The sequence below is a fragment of the Thunnus albacares genome, chromosome 15, assembly GCF_914725855.1.
Source record: "Thunnus albacares chromosome 15, fThuAlb1.1, whole genome shotgun sequence".
NCBI lineage: Eukaryota > Metazoa > Chordata > Actinopteri > Scombriformes > Scombridae > Thunnus > Thunnus albacares.
Window position 1 is genome coordinate 16,924,730 of NC_058120.1, and position 11,938 is coordinate 16,936,667.

The 11,938-nt window shown below is 38.4% G+C and overlaps 2 protein-coding genes across 2 annotated transcripts; both read left to right on the forward strand.

The window, feature by feature from the left end:
* The first annotated feature begins 2,668 nt into the window (after positions 1–2,668).
* LOC122998546 (cathepsin 8-like) lies at positions 2,669–4,696 on the forward strand. The gene is made up of 4 exons (XM_044375474.1): positions 2,669–2,853; positions 3,165–3,307; positions 4,129–4,257; positions 4,634–4,696. The coding sequence occupies exons 1-4, from the start codon at positions 2,754–2,756 to the stop codon at positions 4,694–4,696; spliced, it is 435 nt and encodes a 144-aa protein (XP_044231409.1). The 5' UTR covers positions 2,669–2,753.
* Positions 4,524–7,040, forward strand: LOC122998590 (procathepsin L-like). Its single transcript, XM_044375525.1, has 5 exons — positions 4,524–4,997; positions 5,093–5,284; positions 5,692–5,857; positions 5,968–6,073; positions 6,391–7,040. The coding sequence occupies exons 1-5, from the start codon at positions 4,758–4,760 to the stop codon at positions 6,488–6,490; spliced, it is 804 nt and encodes a 267-aa protein (XP_044231460.1). The 5' UTR covers positions 4,524–4,757; the 3' UTR covers positions 6,491–7,040.
* Positions 7,041–11,938: the final 4,898 nt, after the last annotated feature.

The window sequence follows — 11,938 nt, forward strand, 5'->3', positions numbered from 1 at the left end:
TAGCTGGATGGAGAGAGAGAAATATTTCCAGAAAAAATACTAGTATTGGCTTGAAGAAACTTTAAAACCTCAGTATTGGGCTTCATGGAGAATACAGGCTTGATGGAGGCTTTCTTTGCCACTTTGAGATCAATCTCTGATTTTACACACTGATATACAGAGTGTGTTGATATTTTAGTAGCTTTTTGAGTCCTAGAGACAGTAGCACAGCCAGTTGTGGTCAAGGTTACACTGTATTTAAAAGGCCTTCCATTTGAATTCTTGCTCGCATTCACACTTTGTCACCTATAAAATAGGAACGAGTGGTGAATGCCAGCAATGTGTAACCAGAGAAGAAGCCAGCCATCCCAGCTATGCACCAAATGTTACTATGTTATTGATCCGATAATCAGATTATGCGCTAAGGTATGCCAGTCTGGGCCACTGTCACAATTTAGCGGATGTTATGTGTGACCCCCACTAGAGAGCAGCCAACTATGTGATTGGCTCTAAGCTGAGGAAACATGTAGAGTAATGAAATTAGAAGAGTTTACCAGCGATAGCATTCCTCTCAGTTCCCCATGCCAAGCATCTTACTGCCTTTTCACAGTAATATTGTCACTGGGCCTGAGGGTTTCCTTTTCACACTGGATCCTCCAGGATGTAACCATAGTTTGTATGCACCCTCGGCTATTGTCACATTATATTCATTAGATTTCAATAAACCCAACATGACATTAATAATAGCCATGTTTACGTGTTTACAACAGATTTATTGTATGAGAGGCATAAAATTAAATAAGTGTGGGAGCTTTATGTACCAATGAAGGACAGAAGTACTTTATAGGCAAAGCCTATGGAAATGCTGCCCTCTCCTGCTGTGTTCATAACAAAACAATGTTAACAAAAAAACAAAACAAAACAACTTATTTTTTTGTTAATTATCAGCACTATCACCATTATTATGTACAACGTTTCCCCATGAATAACACTTTTATGAATTTAAATAGAAATTGAAGCTGGGTTTCTCCAAAGTCTTTTACTCCACTATGGCCACTTGTGATAAAAATCAACATATGTCTGTGAGAGGAATAGTTTAAAATCAAATCCACAAACATCTGATCAGTATTATCACTTAGTAGTTGCAGTTATCAGATAATGATGGCAGTATGGGTTTATTAATAGGCAGTATGCATTCCTCCCAAAACAACTGCAAATAGCTTTTGTACCTGGAGAGACATTGATATAAGGATGTGAGCATAATTAGTACGTGACATTATCCATACTCAGTGTATATGGTGTTCATGCGCTGAGTCACCATTAACAGTAAGACAAACCTTACGCTGACCAACACTCAACCTCAAAGATAGTGGGTCATATGACTGGTCATTGGTGGAAGTCATATGATAGATTACAAGATACAAATTCACATTCAAAACTATTTGTCTGTTTATTTTCTTGGTCCTAACAAGGTGTCTAAACAAAAAAAGAAATAAAGAATAATTTTCAGAAATATAAAAATTGCATTTACTATAGCTGAATTAAATGTGATCCATATCTTTAAATGTGCCTTTACTGATGATATGAATCTATACTATGTATTGTCATTATGAAGGAATCTTTTGTGGATTTCTCAAAAAATATATCAGAATTTTTTCAGTTCAACATCTGAACAGACTCAAAGATTGTGTTCTTCGAATTTGATGATGTTCCATTGTAGTTCTTTATTTGTGTCATTCTTAGATATTTTGAATTGGTCTTTCTAAATGATTATGGGATGTTGTAATGTGTTGTCATTTCACATTTTTTGTGTCCAAGAGGATTGTGATGTCAATAAATATTTTTATGGTAAATGGTAAATAGATCGAATGAGTACTTTAAGTGAGACCTTGGAAATGTGTGTGTGGCTTCCTGGCAGCTGGGGAGCAACATTTGGAAAAAGATACTCTCACCAGGGACCAATTTCACCCTATCAGGGGCTATTGCCCTCAACAACACAGCTCCCAGTTTCACCAGGGACACTCAAACCCTTCAACATTGATATGATGACGATTCTCGGAGGGGCATGCTTTATGTGTTCACAAATTTCCAATTGCAGTACACACCTATTGAGTTAAAACATTACAAAAGACCACATACAGATTCAACTGTGTCCATGTAACTTACAAATACAGAATCACTTAGTTTCATGGTAAAACTTGAGCTTGATAGACAAAAAAGAAAAGAAAAACATGCATAGAGCTGTTGGTCAACTGCTCTGTTTTTTTAAAATTGTGTTTTGTATTCAGCAACAAACTGATGAGTAACTGATCAACTGATCATGCCCTCATTACATTGACAGAGCAATATGTTTCCCAAAAGAAGGGTATCATATGAACTACTCATAATGCATAACTCACCCATTTGCTATTTCAATGTAAGTCATAAGTGTAGTCAGCTATATAAAAGCGACTATCTGACACAGCCCTGCATTACCTACAGGTGGTTTAACCTCAACCTTCACTGCACACACCAACATAGACACAGGTAAGCAACAGCACAGACAGACACACATAGACAAGCCCCCACACACTTCCTATATTTCAGGTGTATTATTGCAAAGAAGAAACAAAGTCATAAAAATCAGAAGCAGTTTCATGGTGAAAAACAGATTAAAAGAAACCAGGAAATAGAGATAAGAGAGATTATACAAGTGGTAGAGTGAATGTGACATCCAATGTTTCCTGCAAGTCACACAGGATTTCTGTGCTCGTTGTTCTTGTGTGTCGGTCAGGATGAAGCTGCTGCTGGTTGCTGCTGTTGTTCTGGCTGTTGCCAGCTGTGCCAGCATCTCTCCGGAGGACCTGGAGTTCCACGACTGGAAACTCAAGTTTGGTGAGACACAAAAGACTCTTATCAGACTAATTTCTTTTATTGAGGTCTGTTGTCAAATACAGCAGGTGTTGGTTGGTTTTCTGTGAAGATACTGCCTGTAAAGCCTCAATTTGAAGAGTAATGTGTGCTTATTTACATATACGGTAATCAAACATCTAAATGTATAAAGTAAAGGGATTTTTATCTGACTAAATGTTAGACTGTATACCAGCTAATAAGGGGAATCTCTTAACTGGAAATTTATTTCAACGATTAATTATTTATCACTGATAGTTTTCCTTTTTTAAATTATGTTGTGCTCTGATTGGCAGAAAAGTCCTACAACTCTTCATCAGAGGAGGCTCACCGCAGGCAGATCTGGCTCAGCAACCGCAGACTGGTGCTGGAGCACAACATCATGGCTGATCAGGGCATCAAGTCCTACCGCCTTGGCATGACCTACTTTGCTGACATGGTATGAAGAGAAAAACAGAAATGTGCCTGACACTGTTTAGTAAATTTATATGTTAAATGTGTATCACAGGGGTATTCAATTAAAATTCAAAGAGGTCCAGCTGGAGAAAAGTTCCTCAAGTAAGGGTCCGGAACATCATAATGTGTAACTTGTGTTATGATTCACTGCCATATATATTGTAGTAGTCTAGTAGTTGTATTAACGTCTGTAGTCAACAACTGACTGTCAAATCAAATAAAGAAAGTACAATTCAATAATATTTCAACAATATTTATTCTCAATTTTCACATGGAACTGGAGGAATTATAAATACTAAGTACAAATAAATGTTCTTTTCTCATTTCAAGTAAAATAGGGGCTGCATTCAAAAATAAAATACATAACAGAGAGCTTTCGAAAAATGTGCATCTTAAAATAAAGTGCTTAATTTTAGAATTTTTTTTTTCTTTTTTAAACCCCATTTCACATTTTAACAGTCTCAACAAATTGGAATGGGTTCTGATTGAACAAGGTGAGCTGTTGACCAAGGCTGAGGCTCTCAAAACGTCAACAAAAAGTTAACCAAAGTAGACACATGCATACATAGATATTTGATTGATTTTTTTCACAAAACTCTTTGTTTTCCCTCAAGTACGGTTTCAGCACTCTTGCTCTCCTTGACAACCCTTCCGTTAGTAAATGTTTTTTTTTGTGTTGACCCGAAATCCAAGCAATTTTAAGGGGACATCGTTAGCACATTGTTGGGCAGTGAATGAATATGTTAGGATTCTGGTGGATCGATCATATTGGGCTCTTGGGTCGTTTATTTTCTGTGCCCTCAGATCGGATTTGAGCGGGTATGTTTGCTCGAAAGGTTTGTGCTTCGTCTCGTAGTGAAGCCTCACATCGCCGCTGTTAATAATCGTCTCGGAACATATGAGACATACGGGTTTGAACTGATGAATGAACATGTAAGAGTCTGTGCACTCTTGATTAAAAGCTCTGTTTTCGCTGTCCACTCTTCTCTTTTTAAAGTACGCCATGCGAGAGTCCGTTTTCTCTTACACCATTACTTTGCCGACCGTTGTCTCTTTGGTCTCGACTTTTCGCTCTGCGTGTGTCTCACTAATTCGAGTTGCAAGATTGTATCGCAATGTTTATAGGACTGCACAGATTTGATTGGCTGAGTAGCATCACGTGCGATGATTTACGACGCATGCAATTGGTCTGTGAGTTTCCTGGGCAGGTAAATCAATTCCGTAAAGGCTAGAAAAGCTGCGCCGGTTAAAATAGAAACGCTCCGTCAAATTTCACTAATTCTAAATATTTTATCGGTTACACGTCCAGGTCTGGATAGGATGGAATCTGGGTCTGGACCCGGAGTTAGTGGCCTCGGGTGTATCAGCTTAAATCAGAAGAAAAGCAAAAGTGTTTGTCATTTGGTTGCAATTAGATTGTGAGGATAAAGTGAATGACATTGTGGATGAAGACCCTAACAAGTGTTCCCCCTCACCAGGAAAACGAAGAGTACAAACTGATTTACAAGGGCTGTCTGGGCCTCTTCAATGCCTCTGTGCCTCGCAGTGGCTCTGACTTCATCAAGCTGCCGGAGGGAGCTGATCTGCCCGACTTTGTTGACTGGAGGGACAAGGGATATGTCACCGAGGTCAAGAATCAGAAGAACTGCGGCTCCTGCTGGGCCTTCAGTGCAGTATGTACAACTTTACTCATTATCCTCTCCTGCAGTGATGCAAGAAACTGTATACAAATGTTTTCTTTTTACAAATTCACTTATCCCTCTTCCAGACTGGCTCGCTGGAGGGTCAGATCTTCAATAAGACAGGGAAGCTGGTGTCTCTCAGCGAGCAGCAGTTGGTTGACTGCTCCAGGGACTATGGCAACATGGGCTGTAGTGGAGGCTGGATGCACGATGCCTTCAGGTACATCAAAGAGAACGGAGGACTAGACACAGAGGACTCCTACCCTTATGAGGCCAAGGTAAACAGAAATGATTTTGTTGATTTTATCTGGATGTAAGACATAGTCTTTAAAACAGCCATTTTCCATGATCATGATAAGAAGCAGTGTGTAGAGACAATGTGAAGGTACGCTGAAAGAAAGGAGTGATCTTTCTTATTGTGCAAATTAAATCCTTCAGAAGGTGTTCAAGGTGTGTTGAATTTATGGTACTCCGTGTGAGAGATTTACAACACTGCCATCTAGTGGATACACAAAGACATAAACCCTGAGGCAGTCCTTCAATACAAAGCATACAATAACCATTTCATGGACAGAAATCTCTAAAGTTCAATCTTTTGAGAATGTAATAGGCAGAAAATGTTCTCTGTGGACATTTAATCACCATTTCCATTATGTGTCCTTGGTAAATATTCTCTCTCAAATAGGATGGAAAGTGCCGTTACGACCCTGCTAAGATTGGTGCCAACTGCACAGGCTACGTTAATGTGAAAAGCAATGATGAAGATGCCCTGAGGGATGCTGTGGCCACCATTGGTCCTGTGTCAGTTGCCATCGATGCTTCTCAGACATCCTTCCAGCTCTATAAATCAGGTGAACAGTTTTATTTTGCCCTTTATCGAAAATATTCTTATCAAATACAAAAAAGTGTTTGTTTGTTTTTTTAACCTAACCTCCTGTCTAATCTATGTGTGTGTTTCTAGGAGTGTATGATGAGCCACACTGCCAAAGCTCAGCGTTGAACCACGCTGTGCTGGCTGTAGGTTATGGCACTGAAAACGGATTGGACTACTGGCTGGTCAAGAACAGGTAAGGTTGCTCATATTTTAAATTGTGGGTTGCTCTCTTGCTAACTGTCAGCAAGAGGTGTCACATTGCAAACCGTCAAATCAGTTGCAGTTTTCACAGAAAGCTTTAGAAGCATTTTATTCATAACTGCCAAAATGAAGTGAAAAATCAGGATGCTGTCAACTTCTTAAATCAAGCATGAATGTGAACTGCTACAATTAATTTACTTCTATCAGTGTACACATCATTATGTCTCTACATACTAAGTAGTATTATGATCATAATCATGTTTTACATATAGCAGCTAAATATTGTTGGTAATTTGTGTGTTTCTTTAGCTGGGGTCTAGAATGGGGAGACAAAGGATACATCAAGATGTCCAGGAACAAACAGAATCAGTGTGGCATGGGTAGTTACGCCATTTATCCCCAGGTCTGAACAAGTAGGAAGAAACTCAAAAGTCCTCCTTCTGTCTGTCCGTTATGACCATGGAAATACTTTTCAACAAGTTTAACTTTTGTGTGTCTGCACAGCTTTACCTTTACCTACCATTGATTGGTTGTTGTTCATGTTTATTGGATGTACAGGTCCAGGTCTTTTCTCAGAGAGAAAGGTCCTTAGAAGATGGTAGCTGTGGTGTACTTTTAATAGGTGCATAGAATAGATGTGACCTGTTTTGATTATACTGATTAACTTCACTGATCAAGGTTAAGTTATTGCCCTAACATTGTTTCCATGTGTACCAACTGTGATTAGTATAAATTTGCAATACCCACACCAAATGTATGTAAAATAATCCTACAATGAAATTCTTCTTGCTTTCCACAGTAATTTGTAATGCGTACAGGTTTTGCATGTAATCCAACTAAACAGCAGTATTATTTATATTATTCTTACATCTTTATTGAACCTTGGGCGGTGGAAGGTTGCTTCACTCATCTGTAATCCATAAAGTCTGCTACAAATAAATTCACAATGCTTGAAATGATTTTGTTCATTTGTCATTTGCTATTCAGCTTTACTGTATTTAATTTTACTGCGTGCAATGAAGATGAAATAAATTCAGTACACCAATCTAAGTTTGCTTAGTCAGAGAGCATAGAAACAGATAATGTTGTATTCTTTATCTGGCTTTAGATGTTTTATAATTTGCTGGGAAATAAAAGGAAAAACCTTTAACTTTGCTAATAAGTCATCAGTGTCATCAGATTACTGTTCTCTTTTTCCCATGCCTAGGGTGACATCTGTTTTAATCATACACAGTAGTTGCCCTGATGGAATTAATGAAGTCACATTGATCTGAAGGAGGCTGAGGGATCCAGGGAGGAGTGAGAAAAAGACAGGAAGCATGGCAGGATGATACATTCGTGAATATTGATTTTGTTAAGAAAAGAAAACATTTAAAACTGCCTTACTTATCAAAGTTTTTAGCAGAATCTACTCCTTAAATTCTGTTTTCCAGTGACTGACTCAACATATTCAGCAGTTGAGTGTCATTTTTGGCTGTATTTTGTGTTTAAAAAAAGCACTTTATTGTGTCACTAGATGGCAGCACTTGACTGCTGATGATTATCTCAGCAGTTTGGGGTGCAGTGCTCTGGCTTGAGTCATCCACAGTGCTGGTTCAAAGTCAAATGTATTCCTTCGATTCTTATGGTCACGTCCTTGTAATTATTCCACTTTTGGATAAGTAACACACACGCAGTACAAACAAACATCCACACATCCATGCAAACACACTGACACTGCATCTCTATACACCAACGAACCCATTGCACTGTAATTTCACACACACCATACACTAAATGTCTGCTTAATCAACAATGTCACCACACAATAGTAGTACATTGGCTGTTGGGTTGGTGTGGAGGAAAATGTCAGTCAGCCATGTCACCCATCATAGCGAGCAAACAGTCTCTCCTGTGGGCATACAGACGGGACCACGTTTCTGCACCGATGTGTTATCCACTTACCATCAGTGTGTGTGCATGTGTGTAGTTCCCAGCATGTGTGTGTGTGTGTTTGTTGGGGAAAAAGGTATCTGGTCGACTGGTTTGTCATGGTAATGGGGAACATGTGTGATTGTGACAGACAGGAGTTCTGGATGACCACACACAGTATTGATACATGCACACACACAGTGGCCTAATGCACACAGAAAAAGAGAGACAGCACATGTGAACAAGAACTGAACCTTATGAAAAATGGCTTAAATGACTTTATAAATACTTTATAATTCTAAAATGAACCCACAGAGGAGACCAATAATCTTTACTTCTATCTTTCTCTTTTTAATATTTCCTTCCTGATCTTTATCCCTTTTTTTCCACTCATCTAATCTCTCCACCTTCCTTCAGCCAGCTGCATTTTTTTTGGAAAGGACTCCTGGCTGCAGTCTGAGAGAGGCGAGTCAAGCAAACCTTTTGAAAAAAACAGCTCAGACAAGGCCAATTACACCCATACAAAGCACTTTGTATATTATTGTGTTATGGATTCATGCTTGATTGACTGAATGGGTTCTAATGAGGCTGGGGAACAATGTGTAGGAAAGGTAGAAACACACCTTCGTTCTCCCTAATGGATTAATTCACCCACGCACCAAACGTACACAAACATACAGGTACAAACACTCTTGGTGGTGTAGACTATACAGTGCAAAGGTGTGCAGCATGCATACAGTGTATACAGTAAACATACATACACACACAGAAATCAACACTAATGCAAACAGCCCTCTTTCTCAGATTACAGCTACATAAAATGTGTACTGTGTGTGTCAGCAAATGTGGGCAGTGGGTGGCAGATGAAGAGGAGATATAATAGCAAAAAGGTAACTTGCTGTATTGCCTTTGCAGATGCCCCTATGTGAAAGCTTCACTCACACTGGTATCCCTTTATAGTATCACTTCACTAGAGTTGGATATAGCAACAGATGGATTGGTTAAGCCTACAGCAGTGATAAAAAAAGTCCTGTGGTTTTTCTTGTTGCTTGAATAACTGATGTTATACAGGTGATGATAATGTGCACTGGGCTTGTGTATGTTTGTGGTAGTTTGAAGAGGTCAGCTGATAAGAGATTTTTGAAGCTGATACTGATATCAATATTTGAGAGATATGGACTGATATTAATTTTTTAACATAGACAAATACATTTTATGGGCATTTCTTAAATTTGGTTGTATATGTAGGCCAGCATATATGATGATACATATAAGATAAATTGTTCAAGCTCTAGTAGTTTGTATCTGTATCACAGACACCAATACATATTGAGACTGTAGCTGGGAAGTCACATATTGGACTCTGCTATCTAAATCCATGGAGAGTGGCGGAGTGAGCAGATGGACTGCACCTTGTAGAAAGTGTGGGTGGTAAAGGCTGCATATCCCTGTATGTGTGATTGTGAATGCTCTTTTTGGTGCCAGCATGTGTGTTGGCGTGTGTGTGTGTGTGTTCATGTAGGTGCATTGCTGTGCCTCCTTCTTCTGGGCACCAGATAGCAGACCAACACTGAATCAACAGTGAATCAATGTTAATGCATCAACGAAACTATCATTGAATCAATGTTGAAATTTAGAGTTGCAATACACGACATTCAGCCATTAGATGTCATGCTATAGCACCAACATCTCAGACCAAAACAAATGTGTTGTTTACTCAATAAAGTTTGAAAAAAAAGAAAGCCATTAATTCACGAAACTCAGATCAAACTGTTAGACTAGGCAGTGCTGATCAAATATGGATCAAGATTCTGTTAGTGCATTGCCCTCTATGTCTCCAGAAACATATTTTAGTGTACTGTTCAGCTGTAATTTGAGAAAGTGTTTGACACGGCCACCATCTCGGAAATGGATGTGGAGGACATAGAGGGACTCACATGCACTAACATGCACACGTGGCCAGTGCAGTTACCAAAACAAAGAACAGAGAAGCTCAGATAACAACACATACTGAGGGAGTGTGACTTAATTCACTGCTCAGGTCACCATTACTCCTCTATATTCTTACATGGCAAATAGTTGTTTGGTGACATCCAGTGAGGCTCAATGTCATTTACTGGACCTTTAACATTGATTTTTCATCAGGTTTGCATTTCAACAATGAAAAATAGATCAAGATGGACACAAAATCAATGTTAGGTCAACTTAAATTCAGTCGCTGATTTAACATCGAATCAACATTGAGACAATATCAAAACAATCCTACTTTTATAGATATAGATATATATTAGGCATGTCATAAAATATTGATACATAAGATATCAATTGGCACTTTATAGAGAAAGTTTTGAGGCATATTAAAGTGACAATAAATAGGTAAGTAGGTAAACTTTATTTATAAAGCACCTTTCAAAGCCAGTTACAAGGTGCTTTACAATGCAAAAAATTGAGAGAAAAATAAAATGGAATAAAAATAAATAAATAAGAAGTTTAACAACACATAATATCAATATAAAAACAATAAAAGCATGAAAAATGCACAGAAGTCAGATACAACAATAAAAACAGTGAAAGCAACACAGAGAGTAATCAGACATTACGAGATGAAGTGCTTACGAAATAGGTGAGTTTTTAAGAGCTTCTTAAAACTATTGACTGACTGCATTTTTTTTATTACTAGTGGAAGACAGTTCCAGAGGGTGAGGGCCAAAACCGTGAAAGCACGGTCACCCTTGGTCTTAAGCCTAGATTTTGGGACAGCCAGAAGGCAGTGATCAGTAGACCTCAGTGATCTCACCGTGGTCAGGGGACACAATAATTCAGAGATATACAGTGGGGCCAGCCCGTGTAGTGTTTTATAGGCAATTAAAATAATTTTAAAATCAATTCTTCATTCTATTGGTAGCCAATGTAGGTTGGCCAACACTGGTGTGATGTGTGCCCTACGCTGTGTATTAATTAGCAGTTTGGCAGCCGCATTTTGGACCAACTGGAGGTGAGACAGAAGATCGACTCAGGGTTGTGATCAGTGAATTGCAATAATCAAGACAGGAGGATACAAAAGCATGAATTATTTTTTCCAGATCTTGATAGGATAATATGGCCTTGATTTTTGCAATGTTTCTTAGATGGAAGAAACAGCCTAACTTCTTGCTGCAACTTATTTCTTTTTGCAGTGTAATGCTCTGATTACACAGGCAACATAACAGTTTGCTGCACAGGTACTGCACTCCACTACAAATGGCAGATCCACAGCTCGGTCAGTTTTGAGGAAAGGGAAAATAAATTTGTGGTCCTTTGGATTTCTTACAAGAGTGGTCAAAATGTCAAAACAAAAATATTGTTAGGGTATTCTCCACGTTTTTGTTGCTTTCCAGTAGTATCCTCTTTTCAAATTTGTCAGTATATCAATGTGTGATAGAGGCATTGATGATATGCTTAATAGGTAAAGATCAGCTCTTATCATTGACCACAATGTTAAAAAGCCTTTCTGTCATCTTCTGACACATCTTCACACCTCCTGTTGCCAGCCAACTGCATGAATATAAAGAATTATGAAACAGAAGTACATAAACAATGTCTGTGAAAAGTCTGTACATGTTCTCAGGTATTTACAACAGACAGATATTATCCTTGTTCTTTTTAATTTACCACATAAGGTACTCTGGCTTTCATACAATGGATCTAAATGCAATAACAACAACAAATAATGGCTTTAGAATGTACTGCTTGTACATATGTAGTCAACATTGCCTTTGCAATGAATTATTATTATTATGTATACCATAGTATCCTCCCATGCTGTGTGAAGGTCTTACTGAAAAGAAACACAGAGCTGATGACAAGAACACCAGTACTTTGGAAAAAGTCATATATAATTTTATTTTACAAAGGCATGTAGATGAGAGCTGGTTAAGTAAGCACAGTTAAAAATGTGACACCCTGC

What these genes read in the sequence shown, in the direction of transcription:
- LOC122998546 (XM_044375474.1), top strand. Translation starts at nt 2,754, where the DNA reads ATGAAGCTGCTGCTGGTTGCTGCTGTTGTTCTGGCTGTTGCCAGCTGT. An exon ending in CGACTGGAAACTCAAGTTTG is followed by an intron (nt 2,854 to 3,164) that starts GTGAGACACAAA and finishes TCTGATTGGCAG; the next exon opens with AAAAGTCCTACAACTCTTCA. An exon ending in TTGAACTGATGAATGAACAT is followed by an intron (nt 4,258 to 4,633) that starts GTAAGAGTCTGT and finishes TTACACGTCCAG; the next exon opens with GTCTGGATAGGATGGAATCT.
- LOC122998590 (XM_044375525.1), top strand. Translation starts at nt 4,758, where the DNA reads ATGACATTGTGGATGAAGACCCTAACAAGTGTTCCCCCTCACCAGGAA. An exon ending in CCTGCTGGGCCTTCAGTGCA is followed by an intron (nt 4,998 to 5,092) that starts GTATGTACAACT and finishes TCCCTCTTCCAG; the next exon opens with ACTGGCTCGCTGGAGGGTCA. An exon ending in TACTGGCTGGTCAAGAACAG is followed by an intron (nt 6,074 to 6,390) that starts GTAAGGTTGCTC and finishes GTGTTTCTTTAG; the next exon opens with CTGGGGTCTAGAATGGGGAG.